This window comes from Mirounga angustirostris, unplaced genomic scaffold (assembly GCF_029215605.1).
Source record: "Mirounga angustirostris isolate CCGP_5_RB_7025 unplaced genomic scaffold, mMirAng1.0.hap1 SCAF_7, whole genome shotgun sequence".
In the NCBI taxonomy this organism is placed as follows: domain Eukaryota; kingdom Metazoa; phylum Chordata; class Mammalia; order Carnivora; family Phocidae; genus Mirounga; species Mirounga angustirostris.
Window position 1 is genome coordinate 26,960,169 of NW_026991715.1, and position 27,588 is coordinate 26,987,756.

The window sequence follows — 27,588 nt, forward strand, 5'->3', positions numbered from 1 at the left end:
ACAGACCACCTGCACTTTTCACCAAGGCAGAGGAAACTTCTACACTTGGACCAAGTGACCAGGCCTCCTGCCCTGCCCCTGGGGAGTTTCAAACACCTTCCCTCCATGCTCGGATGCCTTCTGAAGCAGAAATACTACCTTGGCTCATACTGCTTCACAGCTGAGGGGTCACCAGTCACAGCCATGGCCCCAGCTAGCTTCTCGATATGTGACGCAAGCAGTGAGCTGAGGTATCACTCTCCCTTTCCCTCAGAAGAGGAGGGTGGGTCTCAGGGAGGACAGTGACTTGCCCGAGTAAGTGGCAGAGTGAGGAGCCAACGCCAGGGCTGTGAGGTCTATGTTCTTAGCACCAAGTCAACAGCCTGTCACAGGAAGGAGAGAGCCTGTTCCAGCTGCCATGCGAATACTCCCTCAGCGCTGGCCTGGGGCTGGGCCTGCTGGAGGGCTGGGCTCACACTTCATGTTGTCTTCTCTGGCAGTGGAATCTAGTGTGTGAGGATGATTGGAAGACGCCCCTCACCTCCTCCCTGTTCTTCCTGGGCGTGCTCTTCGGCTCCTTCGTGTCTGGGCAGCTATCTGACAGGTAAGGAGGCTGGGAGGGAGAAGAGGTGCAACAGGGTCCCCTGTCAATTCACTGCCTATCTTGGGGTTGGACTGAATTGAAGGTATTTCTACCCAGAGAAAGAGAGGCCCTCATACCAACAAGTCAGTGAAAGGAGGAGCCATGATGTCTCATGGTTTCTGTTCCCTCGACCCCTTGCTGGAACCCTCTTTTGTTCCGTTATCCCAGCCTTGCGCTGTCAGGGCTTAGGCGGAGGGTCAGGGGGCAGGCTATGGCCCCACTGGAAACTGGTCCTTATAGCACCAAATCTCTCAAAAAAAATCACCACTGCCTCCCCATCCTACCCCCTAACTCTTAGATGACAGGGGATCTATCCACAAACAGCCATCAGACAGAGTAAGGGCCAGACAGCGAGAGCCCACATCGCGGCTGGGGGTCAGGCCCCTGGCCGGGCACCAGGGCCACAGAGCTGACCCACGTTGGTTGTGGGCCTCCTAGAATGCAGAGTCTCTAGAGGAGACAGCACCACAGCTCCAGGAGAAGTGCCCTTCTGGCCCCCGAATGTTCTAAGGGGACCAGAGCAGAAAGGTGGGAGTGCTAAATAGCAGTGTTAGGAAGGCTTCCCAGAGGAGTGCCTGTCCCTCCTCCCGTTACAAAGTCCCAAGGGACCGCAAGCCCAACAGCCTGAGACCTGATTTTGGAAAATGAGGTAGGAGACTGTTCTGCTCACCCCTGTGCTCCATTCTACCCACTAGTCACTATCAGAAAGTGAAATGAAGTCTTAGGCCAACTGCCATGTCATGGGTACTACGTAGAGCTACACTTCCTATAGGGGACTCGCTTGCAATTTTGGTTGCATGTTAGACTCACCTGGGAAAACTGTATAAATCCCATTACCCAAACTGCATCCGAGAAAATGAGAATCTCAGGAGGTGGGGTGCTGGCCCCAGCATTTTTTGGCACCACGGGATTTCAAGCGCAGTTAAGGTTGAATACCACTGCCACAGAGGGGATCTTCATTCTGGATTGACAGAATTCCCATATTGCTGATATTAGATGTCTCTGCAATCTGTACTTACCCATTTTCCAGAAATGTGGTGGCACCTTCTACCTGTGGCTTGTTCTAAGGAGCAGGTTTCTACGGGGACCTTGCATGAGCTGCTTTGTGCTTTCAAGATATGGGTCCTCTACAGAAGTTTTAGAATCTCAAAAGGCACCCCCTGGGCCGATGGACGTCTGAGACATCGCTAAGGAAGAGCTCAGGAGGATGAGACAGGGAGAAAAGTCTGTCACAGCCCTGAAAACAGAATAAAACAAAGTCTGCAGTGATGCGTGACTCAGGGCTTGCCACATGCCCTGAGTTACAGCTGCTGTGGCCTGCGCGCGCCATGTGTTGTGCTCTATTCTACAGGTTTGGCAGGAAGAGCATCCTCTTCGCAACCATGGCCGTGCAGACTGGCTTCAGCTTCCTGCAGATTTTCTCCATCAACTGGGAGATGTTTACTGTATTATTTGTCATCGTCGGCATGGGCCAGATCTCCAACTATGTGGTGGCCTTCATTCTAGGTAGGAATGGTCTCTGACCCTCAGAGCTTCTCCTTCCAACCCTCTGAGAGGCCCAGAAAGAGGGGGGCCCTGAAGAGGGCCTAGGGAGTGCTCTTCACACGGAAGGAAACACCACAACCCACAGGCTGTGCTTCTAAAACAGAGTCAGCCTCAGATATACCTGTGTGGGGGAGGGGACTGTGATCTCTGGTTCTTTGATTTGGTCACGGGCAAGGCAGATGCTCACAGGGAGCCCATTCTGTGCTGGGCTCAGAAGTGTGGTGGTGAAGAGAAGCTGGAGCTGATCGGAACCACCCACGATAATTGAGACATATTTCAGGAGCCCAGGGCTTGGGAAAGGCACAAAGTTCGGGTGTCGGGGAAGGAACCACCTAGATAGCTCTTTGATCTGAGTTGTGAAAGGCTGGGACATCGGCCTGGGCCTGGACAAGTGTTCCTGACAGCCGTGCATGGCCCATAGACGGATTCAGGGCAGCTGGTGTGGCCGGTACACAGGTGGAGGAGGCAGGTGCTGACAGGAGTTCAGTGCCGGGTCCACCATCACCGGGCAGGGCCGGCCTCACCCTGAGTCACAGTGCACCCCAGAGCCTATCAGCTGCGTGCAGGACAACGTGCTCTGGTGGTAGGGGTTCCTGTCTCCTAGCTGCAGCCTTGCTTCTGGAGGATCAGGCAGCATGAAGGGGACGCACAAGCTAAAGGTCATGAGGAGGCCCCCAGGGCTCTCACCAGTGCTTCCTGGGAGGAAGTGAGGTGAGCTCCAAGCAGGGGTCACCCTCGGGAGCAAGCGTCCCCAGCATGCTCTCTGACCAGCTTGGGGGGTGGGGGGAATGAGGCAGCAGACATCAATTCCCATAATCTCTCGTGTGATGGTATATCCCTGTTGGCTCAGTGCTGGCCTAGTTTGTCCCTATTGTCACAGTGTAATTATTAATAGTGTCCTTTTATTGTCAGTCTAACAATTCTTCCTGTCTCAGAAGCCTAAATCTGTTAAGATGGATTCTGATTGCTTTTAGAATTTGGAATGACTCACTAGCTTTGGAGATGCTGTGTTCTCTTAGCTGAGGAGGTCTACACTCTCTGTGAGGTTGCCAACATGGGATTGCTCACATTCCACTCCTTTAATCATTTGTGAAGAGCTCCTTGCCACAGCCAAGGTGTCTGCAGGGGGTGGGGGGAGGGGAGAGCATTCTGAAGCCACAGGGGCACGGCAGTTAGCACCCTCTTTAGCTGGCCCCAACAGGAAGGTGGCCTCTCTCCTCCCTGCAGGGAAGGAGGGGAGCCAGATGTTCTTAAAGAAGGTCCTTTGTGTATACGACACAGAGCTTCAGGCCAGTGGTGTGAGAAACTAGGGATTAGAGGAATTTAGGATGGAAACTGCAAACTCCTCATGCCTGATGTCCCCAAGGACACAGGGCTCTTGAGTAGAGCCTATTTGTTCTCATGGGCAAAATCTCCCAGAATCCATCTTCCTAGTGGTAATCCTCCCTAAACCCCAAAAGTCTCATCTGTGGGTCTGCTTGGGACAGACACATACCAACATACAGACACAAGAGACTGAACTGTTTTGAGGAGGCCTGTTCAGGATTCTGCCTGAGGCTGGCAGACCCCTTTAAGGAGGACCTAAAGGACCATCTGAAATGGAAGGGCAGAAAATCATAGAGAAGCCCCATCATTAGGATTGGAAGCCAGAAGGGGTTTGTGCCAGGCATGGCATCCCCCAGGTTCTACTGAATGGCCAGGATTGAGCCTTTACTTTCCAGGGGCACAGGATACTTCTGGGGCCTTGGAACCTCCCGTCTGGGAGAGCCCACCCCAGGCCTCCTGCAGGGAGGTCCTGCCCCGCTGGCGCTGACACTACAACCTGCCCCTCCCCCCAACTGCTCCTCCTGCCAAGAAGAATGATAGGGCCAAGGGGAAAGTAAGATCTTGTAAGATCCGTCAGAGCCCAGATTTACAAGCCAGCCATCAGTGAGCTGGATGCTGGGTGCATCAGCCAGGGTCCCGGAGCCTCCCTGGCTGTCGTTTCACTCCACTGTGCTCTAGGAAACTGCTGACTTTTGTGTCCTTGTATGAGACTCTGTGTTGGGTTCTCAGGTTTGGATATTTAAGAATGTCACTGAAAACCTATCCGCCCCCCGCCCCGAGCTGCGGACTCTGGAGTCACGGCCTGGGGCGGGGCCGCAACGTGCGAGCGCTGGGCGGGGCGGGGCGGCGCGGGGCGGGGCGGGGCGGGCGCGACGCGGGGCGGGGCGGGGCGGGCGCGGGGCGGGGCCGCAACGTGAGATCGCTGGGCGGGGCGGGGCGGGGCCGCAACGGGCGAGCGCTGGGCGGGGCGGGGCGGGGCGGGGCGGGGCGGGGCCACAACGTGCGAATGCTGCCCAGTTTCTCCGCAGCGCCGTAGCGCTCTCTGGCGTCCCAGGGCTAAAATAGTGAATTCTGGGTTCCGAGTAAAATAAACGAAAGCTTGGGGTCTAGGCCTTCTCTTTTGCCCTCTGGCTCTAGAGAAGGGTTGACAAGACTCTGTGATAATAATCTCATTTTAAGGGACTTCTCATTAATTCGGGAAGCTGAATTACTCCCATTCTCAAAACGACACAGAAACGGATCATTCCTTGTTCTACTTTTTAAAAATTGTAAAGCTTGACAGAGGCATAGGAGATAGGAAAAGGGAGGGAAGCAACAGTGCTAGCCAAAGGAACATAAAGTGGATTCACCTGGTAGTGAGGACCCTGCCAAAAAGGTGCTGGTTTAGGAGGAAATGACCACTCAGGACCAATGACACTGACCCTGTCTGTACTCCAGCTCCCCCTCACCATCTCCTACTGTTTCCCAGGAATAGTGCCTCCAAGCTGTCCACCGCCTTCTGGGTAAGATGCCAGGGACTCCTTCTTTATCCCTCGTAACTACCTGGTCAAATTTATTTTGCACTGTTAACTGCCTTCCTGTCTTGACCCATCCACTAATTCAGTATTTTCCTAGTACTCCTAACATCAACCTCCTGTGCAGTATTTGTGCCAACATGCTGACCTGTTTAAAACTTCTGCTTCCTCTGGTGTCTAGATGTGTGCTTCCTTTCCAGAAGTATGTAACTGATGGCATCCTCCTTTATAATTCTGGCTACCTGAAGAAGACTCAGGCAAAATTGAAATTTAACTCTGTCAATCGTGCATTCTTTATCAGCCACATATTTTTAAAGTGTTTTTAAATTGAGATACAATTGGGACGCCTGGGTAGCTCAGTTGGTTAAGCGTTTGCCTTCGGCTCAGGTCATGATCCCAGGGTCCTGGGATCGAGTCCCGCATCGGGCTCCCTGCTCCGTGGGGAGCCTGCTTCTCTCTCTGTCTCTCATGAATAAATAAATCTTTAAAAAAAAATTGAGATACAATTTGCATACCGTACTATACACTCTTTTAAAATGTGTAGTTTAGTGGTTATTAGTATATTCGCCAAGTTGTGCAACCATCAACTCTTTGTAACTGCAGAACATTTCCATCACCTCCTGGAAAACCCGGTACCCATTAGTAGTGCCTCTCCGTTTTCTTTTCCTAACCCCTGGGAACCACTAATCTACGTTCTGTCTGTATGGTTTTATCTATTCTGGACATTTCAGATAAGTGAAAACATACAAGCTGTGGCCTTGTGACTGACTTCCTTCGCTTGATGTTTTCAAGGTTGGTCCATGCTACAGTGTGAATCACTATTCCACTGAATGGATTTACTACATCTTCCTCATCCATACATCAGTTGATGGACATCTGGGTTGTGCCCACTTTCGGGCTATCAAAAATAATGCTACTATCAGCATTTGAGGACAGGTGTTTTGTGGATATGTGTTTTCAGGTCTCTTGGATATGTACCTAGGAGTGGAGTTGCTGGGTCGTATGGTAATTTTATATTTAACCATTTAAGGAACTGCCATACTGTTTTTCAAGGGGATTAGTTGCATATTTTTTGTTCTTTCCTCCAAGGCAGAACTTTTGCCTTTCTTTGTATTTTACTTTAATGTTACTGTTATCTTATTGTGTTCAAATTATAAGGTACCTCAAAGACTTCAAGGGATGAGATGGAATATAAATACATTAAGAGGATGCAGACATTTACTGGCACCCCATGTTTGCACTGTACTGTGTGAAGAAAGGCATTTTGGGATATATGTAGAGATAGCAAGGGTTACTTTTAACTAGAATGATCTCTTTAGGTTCATGAGAGGAGAGAGGAAGGCCTGAGTAGGGGAATATCTGTTAGTTTGGAGAGAGTTCTGAGTATTTCCAGGGAGCAAAGAGAAGTTCTACTGTCTTCCATTGGGTCTTTTGGTCAAAGGCACTGTACTTTCTTCATTCCTCTGACATTCAGCACATTTCAACTGTTTGACCAGGATAAGAGAATTAGCTCTTCCTGAGCACCTACCACATGCCAGATACTCTACTAGGCTCTTTCTATATGGTATCTCAGTCCTCATAATAAAGACCTCCATGAAGTAGGACTTATCAAAGTCACTCTAGTAGCAAATGAGTGTCGAGGAGCCCAGGCTCTCTGCAGACGCCTCTTTGCACATGACCTCACTACTCACAACCCAGGGGGCCCTGGGTCCTATCCCATAGCCTGGCAACTGTACCATCTTCTTATTTCTTGAGCTGGGGTCTGCTGCAGGCTTCTGTTGGTCATTCATGGAGGACCAGATCCTGCCTTCAATGTGGAATGGATTCAGTGGTTCCTGGAATGATGACCAGAGAAGGGCCTTGATCATTGTGGAAGTGAGCCTAGCCCTCTCTGAGTCACTCCCTCTTGGAGAGAGAACTTGGATTGGGGTGGTAGTGACAGGCAATGAACAAACACTGTTGATCAGGACATGCCGTCTGGCTTAGATGACAGAGTTCACTCCCAAGAGACACTCCGCGGCCCAACCAGACCAAGACCAACTAGGAGCAAAACCCTAGAGGGTAAACTAGCCCAGGACAGGCATCCTCAGTCAGCAGAGCCAGAATTCACTGCTGTCATCTGTTCGGCAGCTGCATACCATGGAAGGTTTGCAGGAATCAGGACTCCTCTTCTAGTGCTCCTCAGAGATGGCTGGTCAGCTATCAGCTGGTTCAAATACCAGCTCAGGAAGGGAACAGGGAAATCCTCACTTCTTGAAAGGAGGGCATATCCTGACCCATCTCCCATCAGTGTCTCCCTTAGGAATCTCAGTTGAAGAACTGCTTATAAGGCCCAGGTTTTGCCTCCAGATGATTTTTTTTCTGATGGTATCCATAGTTCAAACAGATCAGGCTTAAATCCTTGCTGCCCCACCTACTACCTATGTGTGAATTGAGGCAATTTGCTTCACTCTTTAAGTCTCAGCTGATTACGCGTAAAACAGAAGTAATATTCATTCTTTTTTTGTTTTTTAAGATTTATTTATTTATTTTAGAGAGAGAGCGAGAGAGCAAGGGGGAGGAGCAGAGGGAGAGAGAGAAACTCAAGCAGACTCCCCAATGAGCACAGAGCCCGACGTGGGGCTCCATCTCACGACACTGAGATCATGACCTGAGCTGAAAACCAAGAGTAAGACGCTTAGCCAACTGTGCCACCCAGGTGCCCCAGAAGTAATATTAGTTCTTGCATGATTACTGTGAAGCTTCCAAGAGATCATGTATGTAAATACTTAGTCTAGGACCTGGCTCGAAGTGCCCGCTCAAAAACGAATGTTAGCTAGGAAGACGATGATAATGATGTGCTAGGAGGGGTGGCTGTCTAAAAGTCAGAGGGCAGGAAGTCGTGCTAACAAGGAACTCTTCAGGGTCGTGCCATCCATGTTGCTCCCCGGAAAGGCAGAGGGATAGATTTAAAACTCTCTGTCCCCCATGGGTACTGTGCAAAGTCAGAACAACTCTGTTCTGGCCTGAGACCCGAGCTTAGAGACAGAGGTTATCCAGGAATCCAGTGGTGTCTCTTCTCTCTCTTCTCTTATCAGGGTCACAGAAGCATGGGGGAGCCCCCTTGGCCTCACGATTCTACAAGATTCTCACTTAGTCCTGTGCACTTGCTCTTTTCCGCAACCAAATCCTCTGCTGCTTCACTTCTGAAACTCTGCTTAGGAACGAAGTGCCCCCTATTTATTCCCACATCATGATAATGACAGCCAAAGTGTTTAGAAACGTGGCATGGTGAGTCTGCCTATGGAGTGGTAGGAGGGTCATTACTGAGGTAAGAAAAGATTTGGAACTAACACTCGTGATCCTTAAAGAAGTCAGGCCCTGTGTTTGGAAATTAGTGGAGAGGCTGAAAAGTGCCCTAGGTGGTTAGGCCTATTGCCCACAGTCTGAAATGAGAGAAGCACATCATTATTGGCCATTTCTATCAGTTTGGTTTTTAGAAATGGCTGTTCAAGAGGAAACCACTGAGGCACAACTCTCAGTTATGTTGAGTGAGGAAGAAATGGGCTGGGGATAAGGAACAAGTAGGCAGTGAGAATGGGAAACTAGCCAAATATAACTGACCCATGAACAATGGGGGGTTGGGGCACTGACCACCCTTCACCCACACAGTCGTAATCCACATACAACTTTTGACTCCCCCAGAACTTAACTACTAATATCACCTACTGTTGATCAGAAGCCTTACTGATAATGATGTGGGAAACAAAGGCAGAAAAAAAATTATTAAATTTCCTTACTACCTACAGCCCATTGACAAGTCCTTGAAACAGGCAGAGTGACATTCCTCTAGGGACTCAACTGCCTCGATGTTAGTACTTTGCTAAGGGCAAAAGACAATCCTAGCCCGACCACCCCCACCCCTTGCCCCCCCCCCCGCCAGGATCCTGTAAGTCTACTTTAACATATAAAAATTCCTTTAGAAATTTCCTTTATCTCTAAACCCCCCAAGATATGTGTTGGTAATCATCCCTCAAGCATATGGCCCACAGGGTCTCATGACTAAGGTTTTATTAGACGGTAATAAATGACCCTTTCCCAACAATAGCTAGCCCCCTCAAGGTCCAGGAAACCTTGCTTCCCACTTCCTTAGAGATTTACACTATCCCTAACCCCCTCGCAACTTGAAAGTATATAATGGGCCGCTCCTCATGAACCTGGTGCGGCTCTTTCTGCCCATGGGTCCTGTCCAAGTGCTTGAATAAAATCACCTTTTTGCACCAAAGACCTCTTAAGAATTCTTTCTTGGCCATCAGCTTCGAACCCTAACGTTCTTTCATACATCAACAACATACACAGTAGACGAACACATATTTTGTATGTTATATGTATTCTATACTGTATTTTCAAAATAAAGTAAGCTAGAGAAAAGAAAATGTTATTATGAAAACCATAAGGGAGAAAAACACATTTACAGTATCGTACTGTATTTATTGAAAAAAAATCCTTGCAGATGTGGACCCTGTAGTTATCATACTGCTCCTCTGGAATTAGCTCTTAATTCCTTAGCCTGTGCACAGGGCATACAAATACAACTGAGAAAATATCTCCTGAAAGACAAGCCTGAATGGTCCTTTGAATGCTCTGTTTGTGTTTCCTGGACTACTCTTCTGTAGCGGTGGGCAGATCCCAAACAAAAAGCAGAGCTGTTGCCATTGGCCAGATCTCTGCCTCAGGGGCAGAGGACCAAGAGCGGATTCTGGAAAGGGCCTGGAGCTCTGTGCCAACAGAGGAGCTTGTTCTTGGACGCCCCCATTGCAACCGGGAGCTCTAAGAGGCAGGCATATCTCTAGAAGACTTGGGGCACTGAGGAGAGCAAGAGCCAACAGCCACCTGTGTGTCCTCTCCCAAAACAGGGCCCAACACCAGGCAGTCTTGGGCCTTTGCGGTGTTCTGGGAAAGCTCTGTGAAGTTCCCTGTGTGTGTGGCCAACTCGAGAGCTGCCACCTGCTGGGCCAGCAAAATGGCTCCTTCTTTCTTTCCTTGGTCTGAATAGACTGTGTCTGCCTGGGGCTGATCCCTGGGTACAATGTGGCTGCAGGGAATTCAGCCCTGGGTGTCTGCGGAGGGGGGGGTGGGGGTGGGTAGGGGGCTGCTCTGTGTACCTCCGGAGTCAGCTGGATCCTATTTATCAGCTCTCGGGGCTCAAGGGTGGCTGATGGTGTCCTAATACGATTTTGTTAACTCTGAATTGTCCACTGTTTCCTGAGACCCCGTGTCTGTTTGTTTCTGGTGGGGAAATGTGGGAAAGGCTACATGCATCGTGACCCCACAGAGCCCTTCAGAAGAGCCCCCACTCTCCCGGGAAACCCTGTCTGCTCCTCACCTTGGGCGCTTATTTTGGAAACGGGGCATTCTCAGAAGAGATGACCTCTCGGGGCTGGGCATGAGACAGCCATAAAAAGATAAATCTGTGGCTCCTTTAAAATCTCCTGAAAACTCATCCTTCTCTAAGGCGACAAGTCTTGGGTCGCTTCCCACTTTCCTTCACGCTGATCACGCCTCCTCTGGGCCATAAGGCAAACGCCTTTTCCCTTTTCCCAGTAATTGTAGCTCGAACTCCAACTGCCAGGTAATGATGTAAAACGGCAAATCTTAAAGTGAGTTAAAATGCTAATACTCCTCCCTTGTTTTGAACAGGAACAGAAATTCTTGGCAAGTCAGTTCGTATTCTATTCTCCACGTTAGGAGTGTGCACATTTTTTGCAGTTGGCTACATGCTGCTGCCGCTGTTTGCTTACTTCATCCGAGACTGGCGGATGCTGCTGCTGGCGCTCACGGCGCCCGGGGTGCTGTGCGTCCCGCTGTGGTGGTGAGTGTGGTTCAGTCCCAGACAGCCCCCCGCCGCGGCCCGGCATGCCTGGTGCTGGCCCTCGCGCGGGCTGCGTGGTCCCTGTGGAGCTGGCCTTCGAAGCCCGGGGCGTGTTGGCCTCGCTGCGGGTGGGCCTGTGTGCCCGGGTCTGATTGTCCACGGTCCCACAGAGCCCCGCTCTCAGGAAACCCGGCCCTTCTGAGCCCTCCCCCCGGCCCGTCCCCTGTCGGTTGTTGATCTTGTTTTTGGACATGGTACCCATGGATTTTGCTGTTTCCAATTCTGCCCCACCCTGCTCTGTTGACACCTTTCTCTCTCCAGGAAATCTCTTTCTCCTTCTGGATTCAATTCATGTAATTTCCTCAAGCTTCCCTATCACGGGGTGATTAACATCTGGGATGTGCCTGTTTATCTGCTTTGTCTTTTTTTTTTTTTTTTCAGACTTTATTTGTCAGAGAGAGAGAGCACAAGCAGGGGGAGCAGCAGGCAGAGGGAGAGGGAGAAGCAGGCTCCCCGCTGAGCAGGGAGCCCGATGCGGGGCTCGATTCCAGGACCCTGAGACCATGACCTGAGCCGAAGGCAGACGCTTCATGACTGAGCCACCCAGGCACCCCGAGTGACCCAGATTCTGACCATAACTTAACTGAGCCACCCAGGCATCCCTCTGCTTTGTCTTGAAGGGCGAGAGAATTCTTTTCATTTAATGAGTTGTTAGAGAAATGTTCTCTCCTTCCTCGATCCTGCCACCCAATTTTGACAAATCAGTGTGGGATTAACCAAGTTTGGAGATACTGGCCCCAGTTTCACCCAATATGACTATGTGGGAAATTTCAGGTGAGAGAAGAGATTAGAATAATGGAATAAGGTCCCAGCTGCACCTTCTTTTTGGGGATTCCCCATTTCTTTTGTTTTTGTTTTGGGTTTTTTTTCCTCCCTTATTTAAGCAAGAGGAAAGGGGATTTCTTCTACTGGTGGGTCTCTCTCTCTCTCTCTCTTTTTCTCTCATTAACTCTTCTTGATTTGGTTTCGTGATATCAATATCAAATCTCCCAACGGTATAGGTTTTACCGAACTGCTTGATCTCTACCTGCTTACACACAATGAAAGTTTCTTTGACCATGGTTTAAAAACTCATGATTTAGACTAGTCCTCGTGGTTCCCTGACCTTTGCACACAGCCTAGGAATTTGCCAGAAGGTCCTTTATCTTGCTGCAACTGTTAGGCAGCCTTAGAGGCCGACAGGTAGCACATTTTGTCCTTGTTGGACCAGTTAGCTTGGGTTGGACCACTCCCAGTTACTGTCTTTTTATCACATCTAAGACTGCTATCGTTTTTCAGTGTAAATTCTTGGCATGGATGTGCCTGAGAGGAGAAAGCAATTTTTCCCTCAGTTGCCTGGAATTTGAGAGACAGTGTGTTAAAGGTTAGATAACTATTCTGATTTGGAGATCTCCTCTGCAACCCAGTCTGAGGGTCAGGAAAACTTATGGTAAATAAGGACAGGCCACTAACTACAGAGCTCCGTCTCCAAGGAAGCACCCCAGATTTACAAGAGCAGGGCAATTTTCTGGAATGAGAGCCATCATGATCATCATCATAATCACCAACATCAGCTTTGTCACATCTTCTGACCCTCTTTCCACAATTCCCTTGCTGACTGAATTTATTGTGAAAGATGTTGGTGACCAGAGGTTCTCTCAAGACACAAGACAAGACTATTCAAAGGTTATTTTCTGCCTCCTCAGATGAATGATGTTAATTAATAATCTGTGATCCCTGGCTCTAGCTGCCATTTTGGACTAAGAGACCAGTACTTCTAAAATATGTTATAAGCAACCTTATTACTGTGTGATTCTATCAGAGGGAGGGAAAGAGAGAAGGAGAATAAAAATAAAAGGGCCCTGACTGACTATAAGAGATTAGTAGGGATTTTAATTTCTAGGGCTTGGACCTTTGCTTCAGGTCCCAATATTGCAGCAAGGAACAACCCTGATAGGTCAGCCCCTGTGGTTTCCAGTAGAGACAGTCCATCCCATGAGGAGCTGCCTTACCCTTGCCCTAAGGAGAGTTCTTCCTTCTGTTGCCCCCGAGCTGGCTCGTGAGCGCTCCGGGCTGTGGGCACGCTGTACCAGGGACAGGACTGCCCCAGACAGAGGACAGCCCCGGAACCAGCACACAAAGCCGTGTGCTTGTCCTAAAAGTTTAACGACAGTCTTACCATTTTCCTGTAAAACAAAATCGCTTTCTTACGAACACCTCATTCCTGAGGGTGGGACATCCTGAAGCCATGCTCGTCAGTCTAGGTGGGCTGGGGTCACGCAGGGTTGGCTTGGGGCTGCTGGGCTCCCTGCTGCCTCCTCAGTGTGTGATAGAGACTCTCCAGCAATGCCCTTCCCCCTGTTCTATTTGAATTCCATCTACAAAGAGGCTATGGTGTACAACCTCGTTTGGTGCTCCCCTAGCTTCTGCAGCCATCAGCTAGACTTAATACTCCGTGCAGCACAAAAGCCATGGCCGAAGGAGAGATCGCAGCACCCTGAGCATCCCGGGCGGCAACTGGGAGTAAACCAGAGCCCTGCAGGTGGTTTGGGGATTTTTTTTATATCTCAACTTCCCTTATAAGGTTTGGCAAGAATGGACCACAAGTATGAATGGGGTGGGGAGGGAGCCCATAGACGCAACATGGGGGAAGCTTTGCAATATCCAGCCGACTAGACATTAAGGTCCATGAGGGCCCTTAGAGCCTGTGGGAAGAAAGGTTGGGTATTTCTTTTTTTTTTTTTTTAAAGATTTTATTTATTTATTCATAAGAGACAGAGAGAGAGAGAGGCAGAGGGAGAAGCAGGCTCCCCGCTGAGCAGGGAGCCCGATGTGGGACTTGATCCCAGGACCCTGGGATCATGACCTGAGCCGAAGGCAGACGCTTAACAATCTGAGCCACCCAGGCGCCCAAAGGTTGGGTATTTCTAAGAACAACCTTGTGGGGCAAAGGCATCGTTCAGAATTAGAAGGGGGTATACATGTACATAGGCAGGAAGCATACAGTGGCTGGGAAGTAGGAGCTCTAATTCTGCACTTTCGCAGTAGCCTCTAGGCACACGCACATACTTAAATAAATGAAACGTTCATTTGCTCGTTCACGCCAGTTACACGGGCTCAATAGCCACACGCCATTATCGACTACGATATTTGGCAACACGGCTACAGAGCAGTGCAGAAAGCTTTCTGGACCATGCAGCTCTACTTACTGAAGGTCAGTGACCCAACATCATCAGAGTTACCACAGGGACCAGCTAACGGCATCTTCCAAAATGACAGAAACTGGGTTCCTGTTTCAACCCATGTGCTAGTCGGCTGGGGAAGGGAGCTGAGGCTTGACCATTTGATAAGTTGTGTTTTGCTCTGAGGTTAATTGCTGTTGAGGCTTTGGAGGGGCCCGTTTAATGATAGGAGGCCTCTGTATCTGCTACATGTAGTGTATTTTCTAGGATCACTGAGCACTGACTGATAGGTAAGGAAAGAAAGAGCTGGCAGAAGAATGGCTAAGAGATACTGAGAAATAAAAAGTAGGAAAGAATAGAAAAATATAAATAAATGTAAGTATGAGAAAAAGAAATAAGAATAGAAAAAATAGACAAATTAGGAAAGAATACAAGTGAATTGTATGTAATAAAAAAAATTAAGTTTCTAGACATTAAAAAAAAAAAAAAAAGACAACATTGTCTCCCAAAGCCTCGTTTGGTTACTCACTGCCCTGGGAATCTGAGAGCTACAGGAACAGCCCACAGGGGGGTGTCCGTGTATCCACCTTCTCCTCTGACCACAAGAAAAGCCCAAAGAGCACGGATGTCTTGGCCACCTTTACCTGGTAAACTTCTGACCATCGTCAGCTGGGACACTAGGAATTCTCTAAGGGATGGATGCACTGAAAAGATACTAGATTGTGTTTCTTTAAGAGCCACAATGGTTATTAAGTTTGAAATGACTTTCTCCCACTGCCTGGCTTACAGTACCCACAGTTAATGTTACCCCTTATGGTCTGGTCCTGCCTTCAAGTACAACTGATGATCAATCAGCCCTGTGATTTGATCAGAACTTTGAAACTTGGAGGTGCTTTTATTTATTCCTATTATCAATGGAAATTTTATGAGGCCTCCTTCCTGATTTTTTTTAAATAGACAAATTATAATCTTACAAAATAAAAATTATTTGGGGGCAACTTACGGTGAATAGTATTAAACCTCACTATTGTGAAAAATTATAAACCATGAAAAATTTATTCCAGGTTTATTCCCGAATCTCCCCGGTGGTTGATATCCCAGAGAAGATTTAGAGAGGCTGAAAGTATCATCCAAAAAGCTGCAAAAATGAACAACATAGCTGCCCCGATGGTGATTTTTGATCCTGTGGAGGTAAGCATTTGCAGATGTGTCCTCTTAAGGTCAGCTATTCATTCTTGACTTAATTTAATCCAACGTGTGCCCACTGTGTACCAGGCTCTGTGTGAGTCCTTGAGACACCGTGATGATTAAGTGCTAAGGTGAAATCCACCTCAGAGGGCTGCGGCGGAATTAGGTGCAATCATATATGTAAACTGCTTAGCCTATAGCAAATGTTGATGAAATACTAGTCCCCCTTGCCTTCGGCAAGTTTTATCTGCAACTCTTTATTGGTATTTCACCATACTACTGGTGCAGTTACATACCGGTGATCTTTGAAGGTCCAGATGAAGTGGAAAAAATGTGGTTGGGGGTATTCCATCCATGGATTTCCCCCACTGTACTCTGAATCAGGCCACAACTGCTGAGGAAGCTGTGTATGCCTCTAGTCTTGCTGTGTCGTGTCTACAACCTAAAGGCATGAAGGCACAGGCTCGAGGGGTCACCCCTGAAGGCAGGAGGCCACGAGGGAAAGATGATATTCTGTGGAAGCAGCCCTACTTCCTGACAGTCAGTGAGGACCTCAGTGTCTCCGTCCATGCCCTGTGCTGGGTCCTAGAGAAAATAACAAAAGTTAGATACAGTTCCTATGCTTAGGGAGCATAGCATGTAGCTAAGAGGGTCAAGAGGATTAGATGTAACATAAATGATACCAGGAGGGAGGAAGTACTAAGTATCCAAGGTGTGGATGCTGTGTACCAGCAGAGAAAGGGAACGGACGGACTCTGGGCTGAAAAGCCAGGTCCAAACCAGGGGGTGGGGGCTTAGATGAATGGAGAGGATGGGGGCAGGGCATTCCTGGCTAGGAGAAGGTTAAGGGACTGCTCAGGATAGCCCAAGAAAATGGGGACAGCTGCAGAGACAGTATGCCTGCCCCACACTCAAGTCTGCACAGACTCAAGTCTGGCTCCCCCAGAAAGCAAGACGCTGCGGAGGGTGGTGGGCATTCCTCGGTTCCATCCCCGGCCTTTGGGACCTCTGACAGAAGCAGATATCCTGGCAATAGCCGAAGGATTAATTACAGGGCCATGAACCCAAGTTCTCAGAGGGCTGCCAAGGCAAATATCTCTTAATCCTTTGCTCTTCAGATCAAGAATTCCATTCCCAGCCTTAGATAATTTATTGGACATCAGGGGTGGCCAGTGGACTCTTCTGCATCTCAGGGTGGTGCTGGTTGTTGATTGATGTTTATTGCGTCTGTGATCTGATTCCTGTCTTTCAGGAACTTACAGTTTAGTAGTGGAGATCAGACCTACATGGTTGAAAGCAGTCATAAAACATAGAAGACATAGTTATGGGCAAATAAGAGTAAAGTTCAGTGTCAAAACACATGCTTCTGAAAGCACCTCGTTTCTTCCTACCATCAGGCACGTGGAGCCTGAACTGGACGAGCCCGCTGAAGGCAAGGGAGCTTGTGCTCATCTCTGATGCTCACCTCCTGGCAAGGCGGGGCGGGGAGGGGGTCCTCTTCAGGAGAATCCACAGAGCCCTGTGCTAGCCACGTACAGCCTGCTCAGAACGACAATGGAGAGTCTACCAGATGTCAGGCACAGTGTTGAGCTTATTTGATGTTCACACAAGCCATAGGTACTCTAGGCCCTTTTTTTCAGGAGAGGAAATCGAAGTACAGAGAAGTTAAGGAATTTTCCCACAATCCCATAGCTAGAAATCTCATTAGGTCTCTCTGGTGCCAAAGTACATGTGCTTAACAGCATGTGATTTCTTATCTCATGTTAGAGGCAGTGGGCAGAAAAAAATATAGAGTAGTGTCATCTAGGAAAGCTGTCTTGGGCTTCTCTGGCTTTCCTTCTGAAGCACCTTTAGCCTGCTCATGGCGTCTGGTCCAAAGGTATTTTGGTGACTCCATACAGTCACAAGTACTGGATACAAGACTATTCTTATCCTGAGTTTTCTAAAACTGGCTGTTATCAAAATCACCCAAGGGGGAAATAAATCACCCAAGTAACTTTAAAAATATGAAGTTGTAGGCTTCAGGGCCCCAGGAAAGATTCAAATTCAGCAGGCCCCAGGTGGGACCTGGCAAGCTGCATTTTCATAAGGGCCCCGTGGAAGCACCAAGTGTTAGCGTGGGCCTGATGCACAGGTCCTATCCGTGCATGGCACCACTTCCAGAACCCTCCGTGAAGACTTCTAGTTCCCACTAGTTTATTCAGGGGCTTTACTTTGGTTGTGATAATAGGGTTATGCTGCCAGGGGCATGTTCTGGGGCTGTACACTCCAAATCATGTAGAAGAAGAAAGGTAATATGTCTGTGAGCAGCAAGAGGGAGTGTCTGGTTATTCTTAGAAAGAAGGAGGCTCATATCTGGGGAGCACCTGCTACAAAGGCAGGTCCATCAGTCTCATTCCTTCACAGGAGACACTCCTTCCTAAGCCTCTTATTGCACACACACCATATCCCAGAGAGATTCCACACCTCAGAGCCTTGTAATTTTTTTTTTACAAGTTCCAATAAGCTTGGTTATCTAGATTCCTACCACATGGCAAGTTAAATTTAGTAAATTAAAAGTAAAGGAGGGAAGCCCATTGACAGCGGTAAGAAACTGCCACTAGCCAGATAGTTAGCATATTTTCCTCAATGGTGCAGTCATAGTAATAATTATAGTTAAAATGGGATTGGGCATCTACCATGGTTCGAGTACTATGCTAAGTTTTATATATATATATATATATATATATATATATATATATATATATATGCTCTCATTTAATCTTCTCAACTCCCAATTATTATACCTTTTTAACAGAGAAGTAAACTGATGCTCAGACCTCTTACCCAAGGTCCCTCAGTGAACCCAAAACTGTTCTGACACTGAGACAACAACAAGAAAAATACAAAACCAGACATGGACCTCAAGGCAGTTGGGGCTGTTTGGCCCTACCCACTCCCTGGGTCCTAAGGGTCACAGCTCAGTGTGATTTGAGTCACCACAGTGATGACCATGAGTCAAGAAAAGGCTGTTAGCCATCAGGCTTTATATAAAGAGGCACTGAAGCCAATTCTAAGGCTCTGTCTAAAATGGGCCACAAGTATTTTAAAGTGTTAGAATAAGCATCATATACGTGGATGCCCTTATTCCCCTCAAATTCCAGACTTCTGAGCATATTCAAGGTGAAGGAGCGTTATATGCATAATAGGTCTTTCCCACATTGCCATGGTTGAAGATACCTCCTCATTACCTCTTAATCTCATGGTTGTTTGCATTATTTTAGCTACAGGAACTAAAACTCCCAAGTCAGCAGAAAGTTTTCATTCTGGACCTATTCAGGACTCAGAATATTGCCACAATAACCATCATGTCCTTGCTGCTCTGGTAAGTAATAAGTGATCTATGAACGCGACACGTAGCACCTAAGTATACAACTGATTTTCTCTAATTCACAGCAACATCAGGGCAAGGACTGAGTCTTCCTGAAACAAAATAAAAATTATAGAATTCTAAGTTATTTGGAAGTGCCTCCATTCAATTCATGGAACATGGATGCTGAAAAAAAAGTCACAGGGAACAATATTTAAGCCTGCAGTACTGTGGCCCACAGGGAAAGGGTCCTTCCCCTCCTAAAGTAATTGGGATTAATAGTAATAATGTTGCTGGTGGCTGAAACTGAGAAGCTAATTCAACTCCTGCTTCCTGACGCTGTATTAGCAATAGAACAGTGACATAGAACAACAATGTTCCTGAAAACATTTTCTAGATATCCTCTGCTTTTTGGTCATGTTAATCATTAAGCAAATTTCTGCACAAAGGAGCCTGCAAGATGCAGTTATTTTTATACAGAAGAGCTTTGTGGTTCCGTGGAAGTTGACTGTAAGGACAGGATATGCAGTGTGCACTCTGTGATACTTTGAACCACTGTGGGACTCTCATTCTCTCCCCGAAAGTGAGTTTTAATAAATCGATTGGAATTCACCGAAAGTGAATCCCACAGTATTGACTAGGTGTCCTTGTTTTTCTTTTCGGTAAGAATACAACCTGGATTTTGTGTGCACTGACATGACTGACGGTTTTTCTTCAAATAATAGTTGTAAGGGAACGAGGATGTACAAACTGTTCAGGAAATATTGAAATCTGAAATTAACTAGACCAGGGTAGGTGTTGTTGAATGTTGGTATAGCTAGACTAGCGCTGTCCAAGAGAACTCTCCACAACAATGAAAATGTTTTATGTCTGAGTTGTCCATCGTAGTAGCCACTAGCCACATGCGGTTATCAAGCAGGTGAAGTGTGGCTAGTGTGACTAAAGAACTGAATTTTTAATTTAATTTCATTTAAATTGATTTACTTTTAAAAGGCCATATGTGACTAGCGGCTACTTACAGGACAGAAAGATGGAGACAATTCCTTGACCACCATGGAATTATGGAGTGGTTCAAGCTATCCTCTTGTCATTTTTGCCTTTTTTCTTTTGTCTTTCAGGATGCTAACCTCAGTGGGTTACTTTGCTCTGTCTCTCAACGCTCCTAATTTACACGGAGATGCCTATCTGAACTGTTTCCTTTCTGCCTTGATCGAAGTTCCAGCTTACATCACAGCCTGGTTGTTGCTTCGAACCCTGCCTCGGCGTTACATCATAGCTGGAGTACTGTTCTTGGGAGGAGGTGTGCTTCTCTTAATCCAGTTCGTACCTGCAGGTAAGAAGTTAACCAATATTAACAGCTTACCAGAAAAGATCCACACCTTGACTGGACTAATCATTAGTCACTGCACCCTGTTTGTGATGCCCTTACATCATAAGCTCTTCGTAAGTCCACCGGACAAACGACAGCTAACTACATAATTTCCTGTGTTCATAACAACTCCCCTGAAATGGGGGTCGGCCTCAGAGCATCAGACATCACTGCCTGAGAGGAAGACAAATGCCATCAGTCATCCCCTTGGTGCTTTCAGACCTCTTCCCTGAGGAGCATTTTCCAGTTTGCAGCGTGTAGGACATGCCAGTTCTGATATTAAGTCAGTGATTTTTAGGGTCTGTGATCCTGAAGTAGTTAAAGAGCACACTGAATACATTTGCTTCTTTTTTCTCCTTATGCCTAACTTTCTCATATTATTAAAATGTTGTCAACAGATCACTGATAACATAGTATTAGACATAGAAACATATATTTCTTTAATAAGAATAAACAGGATAGAAAGGATTGATCCTTCTCTTTGAAGATTAAACTTAACTATATTAACATGCTAACAATTTACCATGAAACCGTTGTAACAAAAGTGGACAAAGGTCACTGACTGCCTAAATGATCTAGAGTAACAGTTGAGCAAAACAGAAAGCAACCCCCCGCTCTCCATCTTCGCTTGTGTCCGATTATTAAGATATTTGAAGAGAAAGTGTTTCTTGGGAATATCTTTCTTTCTTTCTTTCTTTCTTTCTTTCTTTCTTTCTTTCTTTCTTTCTTTCTTTTTTTTAAGAAAGAGAGAGGGGGGAAGGAGAATGGCAGAGGAAAAGGGAGAGAGAGAATCTTAAGCAGGTTCCACACTCAGCGCAGAGCTGGTGCGCAGGGTTTGATCGTACGATCCTAAGATCGTGACCTGAGCTGAAATCAAGAGTTGGAAGCTTAACCGACTGAGCCATCCAGGTGCTCCAGGAATATGTTTATATTATAAAAACATTGCTGTACAGGCAAAAAGGACAATGAAAGAACTGAGTTACAAAGTCTTACTTCTAAAAGCACTTCTGTTTACGCTGGGTCTCTTTTCCAGATTACAACTTCTTGTCCATTGGTCTGGTGATGTTAGGAAAGTTCGGGATCACCTCTGCTTTCTCCATGCTGTATGTCTTCACTGCAGAGCTTTACCCCACCCTGGTCAGGAACATGGCTGTGGGGGTCACATCCATGGCATCCAGAGTGGGCAGCATCATTGCTCCCTACTTTGTTTACCTCGGTGAGATGCATCTTGTCAATTTGTTCTTTTTTTAAATATAAAGGAATAGATTTTTCATTGTGAAAAATGCAAACAGCACAGAAAGTACTGGAAAAATTACAAGTTCACCTCTTCTCTCCCGGCTCCCCAGACTGCAGCCCTAGAAGTAGCTAATATTAACATTTTGGTGAGTAGCCCTTCAGACATTTTGTTTTGCAAAACATATATATACACAATAAAATTAAACACATAAACAAAATTATATATATTGTTTCACAACTTTCTTAACATTGTATCATATATCGCTTTTACCTTCCTTTTAGTTAGTATATATTCTTCCAATGTATGTATATACATAGTTTGTTTAACTAGGCTCAATGGATGGACATTTAGGCCATTTCCAGGTTTTTGTTATTACACATAACACTGGAATGAACATTCCTCTATCCCCCTAAGGCCCTTTGTTCATTTAATTACATACACTTGGATTCATGGATTGTTGGAGCAATTTAAAATTTTCATAGATATTGCCAAACTGACCTCTAAGTATTGTACTAATTTACAATCCAACTATCAGTATATGAGAGTGCTATTTCTCCATATCCTAACAATGGAGATGATCCAATTTTTTAATCATTTGGTAATCTGTTATCTGAAAAATGGATATCATTATTGCTTTCATTTCTAATTCTTTAAATAAAGTTGAGCATTTTTTTAAGATTTATTTATTTATTTGCGAGACAGAGGGAGTGCAAGAGCACATGCTCATGTGAGCTGGGGAAGGGATAGAGGGAGAGAATCTTCAAGCAGAAGCCCTGCTGAACGCAGAGTCTGATGCAGGGCTCGATCTCAAAACCCATGAGATCATGATCTGAGCTGAAATCAAGAGTCAGACACTTAACCGACTGAGCCGCCCAGGCGCCTCTGATTTGTGAGAGTTCTTTGTAATCGAAAGAAACTAGCCCTTTGCATATATGTTGTAAATATTTTTCCTAGTTCATCATTTACTTTAGATTTTATGATATTTTAGGAAGTTTTAGTTTTTATATAGTCAGATTTCTCAATCTGGAATAACACCACAGGGGGGCTTCAGTGGGTTGCTCAATGGTTGTGGGATCTCACACTCCAAGCCTAAGCCCCATTAAGGACTCTGCCAGTGAGAGATGCTGATAACGTGTCCTTATTCTTCCTAGTCATCCGTTGGTTCAAACACACTGGTTCTGATTGGTTCAAACATGCACACAAACAAATACTCTATCAAAATCCTCAGCAAAGGTACACCCTAATCTTTGCAGATAAAGTGAAACATTTTCTTATCTTAAACATACTCTGCATGGCTACCCTGAATAAGCCCTAAGAAAACACATTATAATATAGAATGGTGTTGTTTTCCCTTTGTTCCTCCCTCTACTTTCAAGCCACGCTCACTTGGTCTAAGGTGGACCATTGGTTACGTAAGGAATGGAAGAGTCTGAGACAGATCTTTCTGTTCCACAACAGCTACTCCTGTTAGTGACATAGACGCCTCAGAGAAGCTTCCAGATTAATGTTTTCTGACAAATAAAATCCTTGGGTGTGCTATTCCTCTGTAATCTGTTTGCAGAAGGGAAGCAAAATGAGGCTCTATTATTCTCCTGTCCAAGTAACACCAGATAGTGAAGAGGTGGAATGGTTCTTGCAATTACATTACAAAACCAAGACACGTAAATGTTGCAAAAAGAAACCAAATCCAGGTATAGTGCATTCACTGTGCCTGACATTTAGTGATTGAAATTGGATTGGACATATTACTTAGGTTTTTTTTTTTAATTTTTTTAAGAGTATCATGGATCTTTGGACCTAGCAGTCCACTGCAGCCTACTTACTAGCTCAGGCAAAAGCAATGGTCACACCAGTCATCATGGCCAGTACCTGTCCCTGCGATATCCTTTTTCTCCTTGATGTCCGCTCATCCCCCATCTCTAATGACTTCCACCTTGAGAGGGAAAAGTTGGTAGGCGAAGACTTCCATCAAAGGAACATCTGTCACACATGGTTAAAGAGTGGCTTGGAGAATGCCAACCGGCATGGAAGACCTTATGATAATGCAAAATCACGTAGGGAAATGATTATGGGAATCTCAGAGGTAATGGCTTCTACCAAAAAGAAACTGTGATCTTTTGCATACCTTTTTCCTTCTGACAATGTTCAGGTTTAAAACTGCTCTCAAATACTGTTTGCCACCATTACAAAATAATTCCCAGGGACATCTGGAGAATCCCCGTATCTAATTGATGTTCTTGTGCCTTCCAGGTGCTTACAACAGAGTTCTGCCCTACATCGTCATGGGTAGCCTGACTGTCTTCATTGGAATCATCACCCTTTTCTTCCCGGAAAGTTTTGGAATGACTCTACCAGAGACCTTAGAGCAGATGCAGAAAGTGAAAGGGTAAGTGGAACTTTAAAAACTGGTAGCAAAATTCCTCAAAATTCCTCAGAATAAACATGCAAGAATAGCCAGGAAATTTCTGAAAAAGCAGAGTAGTAAGTAGAGAGTAGCTCTATCAGATAATAAAGCATATTACTAAGCAGAGGTAATTAAAACCATTATGATAAGGGTGTAGGAATCGAAATCGCTGGAATAGAATAGAGTTCAGAATTAAATCCAAGAAACTAGAGAACTCAGTCTATGCAAAAGTTGCAATTCAAAATCAGTGAGAAAAATTAGATTATTCAGTAAAGGGTGTTAGAGAATTCAGCTAGCCACATTGGTTAAATAGAAAACTTGCACCCTTCTCCAGAATAAATACATCAAGATAAATTGCAGAGTGACTAAAAATGTAAAATCATAAATGTACCAGAAGAAAACATATGTTATTTTTGTTATTTTTGTAACCTCAGAGAAGGCCTTTCTGAGTGTGATATGAAACGCAAAGAGACGTAAAGGAAAAGATTGCTACGTCTGATTATGAAACTTTAGAAGTTCTTGGCATAGCAAGAAAGGAAACCATAAATAAAAACAAAGGTCAAAAAGCCAGGGGAGAAAATATTTGTGATACACAATATACACCTGGGGCTAATACAGCTAATATACACGAAACTCTCAGCAGTCAGTGGGAAAAAGACAACTCAGTAGGAAAATTGGCAAAGGTCATCAACAAGCGGTTAACAGAAATGGATGTTTCAGTGGCAGGTATATACACGAAAAACGATACTTGTCCACATTAATAAAGAAATACAAAATAAAAGAATTTAATCTTTTTTTTTTTTTTTTTGGCCTATGAGATTGTATGAGAGTTTTCCCTCCTGATACCCACCACTTCTGACACCAACTAGGTGCCTTACAATTTCATTCAATTCCAACACTAACCACCAGAGTTTGCATCAGAATCCGTAGGTTTTAGAGCTTAGTCCCACAAGACTGCCCTCCCTTCAGATGTCAGTGGTAAATATCAGGTCCCCAGGTTATCCACACTTCTATCCAACGTGGTTTCTTTTTTTTTTTTTTTAAAGATTATTTATTTGACAGAGAGAGATACAGCGAGAGAGGGAACACAAGCAGGGGGAGTAGAGAGGGAGTAGCAGGCCTCCTGCCGAGCAGGGAGCCCGATGCGGGGCTCGATCCCAGGACCCTGGGATCATGACCTGAGCTGAAGGCAGACGCTTAACGACTGAGCCACCCAGGAGCCCCTATCCAACGTGGTTTCGAAGTCTGGTGTTTCCACAACCCCCTTCCCCCACTCAAGTTCAGTAATTTGCCGGAATAACTCACAGAACTCGGATAACACTTTCCTTACCATTTCAGGTTTATTGTAAAGGATACATACGAACAGCCAGATGAAGAGATACAAAGGCTGAGGTCCAGAAGGGTCCAGAGTGCAGGAGCTTCTGTCCCTGTGCAGTTGGGGAACACCACCATCCTCACACATGGATGTGTTCACCAATTCAGAAGCTCTCTGAACCTTAGTGTTCAGGGGGTTTTATAGAGGTTTTATCACGTAGGCATGATCAATAACTAATCCAACCTCTAGCCCCTCACCCCTCCTTGGAGATTGGAAGGTGGGGCTGAAAGTTCCAGGCTTCTGATCAAGGCCTGATCTTTCTGGTGACCAGCCTCCATCCTGAAACTATCCAGGGGCCCCCCAAGAGTTGCCTCATTAGAATAAAGGACAAGATGATCCCTATCACTCAGGAAATGACAAAGAATTTAGGAGCTCTGAGTCAGGAACCAGGGACAAAAATCGAATATCCTTCTACAGTATCACAGATTGGCAAACAATTAAAGATGAGTGAATTTGTAGGAGAAGTTGAGATTCTAGAGTGAAACTGCCTGGCTTAAATCCCAAATCTAGTGAATGAATTTGGGAAAATTGCTTAATTTTCACTAAACCTCGGGATTCACATCTGGGAATAGTTCATATGGGGAAACAGTTCATATGGCTATCATGAGGTTCTGTAAGATAATGGGTCTTTAGTGCCGGGCCATGAAGAACATAAATCTATATATGAGTGGATGATTCTGATCCCTGACAGGACATGTATAGCAAAGTGTGTGCCAAAAGTTTGTGTTCTTCTAATGATATGACTATTTCAATATCAACTTCAGCTTGCTGAGAGCTTCATGTTTACCACTCCATCCTTTCCTCAGGGAAACTGTGGAATTAGAGAATACAAGCTCTAGACTCCTGAGCTATTATTAGAGTTATAGTCATGGACTGGTTAAGTGTTTTCCAGTGTCAGTCTAGCATTCTGAGGAGGAGAGTCTTGAATATTTAATTTTCTTTAGCACTTACTTTATTTTCAGGTTCAGGTTTAGGAAAAAACCAAGAGATTCAGTAGAGAAGGAAGAAAATCCCAAAGTTCTAATAACTTCATTCTGATAAGATCTCCACCCCATTTGGTGACCTGAAAACCAGCTGCATCAGACTCTACGAGGAAACCAAAGCCTTTCCTGAGGAACTGGACCAAGCCTGACGATGAACACTAAGATGACTCTGCTATTGAGAAACGCTTGTCATAGAGCACACTCCAGATATAATCTCCTTAATTTTAATAAAAAACCATTTCTAGAGAGTCCACATTCTTAACGAATTCGATGAAATGGGTTCATACGATTTTTTGAAAATTGTGTGGGTCAAGGACCAGTAAATCCATACAAAGATTAACACTCATTTCCAAACATACAAACTCTATTCAAATAAAAAGAATGTCATTGTATTAACACAACTATCAGGTGACAACACTATGTGTGTGTGTGTAAGTGAACCAGCACATTCAAAATTACAGTCGTGTTTGAAGTGAACTCATATACTGCTGTAACTAAATGATTAGATGCAGTATTCCTATCCAGAAAATTTTATACAATCCTCTGAGGTGAATTGATGGCAGATATTAATAGTGTTTTACAAGTGAAATGCCGCAGGAGATCAAGTAGCCTGGGTCATATGACCTGCTGGCCTTTAAGAAGGGAACCCAGGCAGTTCCCTGCTACGATTTCAGCGGCTATGACTCAAGGCCTTTTGAAGGGTCTGCAGTTGTTGGGATCTTTTTGAGCACGTGTTTAAACTTTGTTTCTTTAGAGCAGCTGAAGAGGTATTTTGCTAGTAAACAGAGAATCAGGAGAGCCACAAACCAGTTAGGTTGGTAAAGATGGGTTTGTATGCCCTGTAGCCAAGAGCTACCGGCCCCCAGGAAGGAGGCTGTCCACGCCAACAATCTGGAGAGACTTTTTAAACAGTTCTTTCCATTAATAGATTCCTTCCTAAGCACGGTCCGCAGCTGCTGATCTCTCCAACCAGGGGTGCATCTGGTTTCAGTTCCACAAGTGAGCAGGGGGAAAAAATAAAGGCCTCCGCTGGGGTCATGTGTTATCATAAGCTCAGGAGAGACATGTCAGGTCTCTGTCTCAGCACGTTGTAGGCATGCTGAGATGGCAACAGAGCAGGAGGTTACTCCTGGACACCTGGGAGCCATGCTTTCACTGAAAGTGGCCTCTGAGCACAGCACAGTCGTAAGCTCCGGACCCTTCCCTATACCCAGCGCTATGCTATGCGCGTGGAAACAGGTAGCCACTGGTCTTCATACGATACTTGATGGCATCAGCTCCGAAAAACGATTATCCCCAAATGTAAATTTTCACTAACTGTTTTTTAGAGGAACCTTGAAAGTAACATTTTTGATAAGTAGTCCTTATTATTTCAAGTTCCTTATCTTGAACTTTTCTGATTAACCCCCAATTTTTTTCTCTCTATTGCCATATTTCTAACACATATTCTATATCCTCCTGACTCACTGATGCTACCTTTTGATTGTTACTTTAAAATCCACCAGAGGGGCGCCTGGGTGGCTCAGTCGGTTAAGCATCCGCCTTCAGCTCAGGTCATGATCCCAGGGTTCTGGGATAGAGTCCTGCATCTGGCTCCTTGCTCA

The 27,588-nt window shown here is 45.7% G+C and overlaps 1 protein-coding gene across 4 annotated transcripts in view; it reads left to right on the plus strand.

Moving 5' to 3' along the window:
• Positions 1-26,232, plus strand: part of SLC22A4 (solute carrier family 22 member 4) — a 41,279-nt gene extending 15,047 nt beyond the window's left edge. For 2 of the 4 annotated variants that reach the window (XM_064595880.1, XM_045892350.3), the window contains 9 exons: positions 480-583; positions 1,974-2,128; positions 10,687-10,858; positions 15,144-15,270; positions 18,531-18,631; positions 19,735-19,949; positions 21,019-21,201; positions 23,473-23,608; positions 25,964-26,232. In XM_064595880.1, the coding sequence (XP_064451950.1) occupies positions 480-583; positions 1,974-2,128; positions 10,687-10,858; positions 15,144-15,270; positions 18,531-18,631; positions 19,735-19,949; positions 21,019-21,201; positions 23,473-23,608; positions 25,964-26,039 (1,269 nt within the window). In that variant the 3' untranslated portion in view covers positions 26,040-26,232. Of the gene's footprint in view, positions 1-479; positions 584-1,973; positions 2,129-10,686; positions 10,859-15,143; positions 15,271-18,530; positions 18,632-19,734; positions 19,950-21,018; positions 21,202-21,331; positions 21,368-23,472; positions 23,610-25,963 lie in introns of those variants that run through there. The other 2 variants (XM_064595881.1, XM_064595882.1) reach the window with 2 other exon arrangements.
• The last annotated feature ends 1,356 nt before the right edge of the window (positions 26,233-27,588 follow it).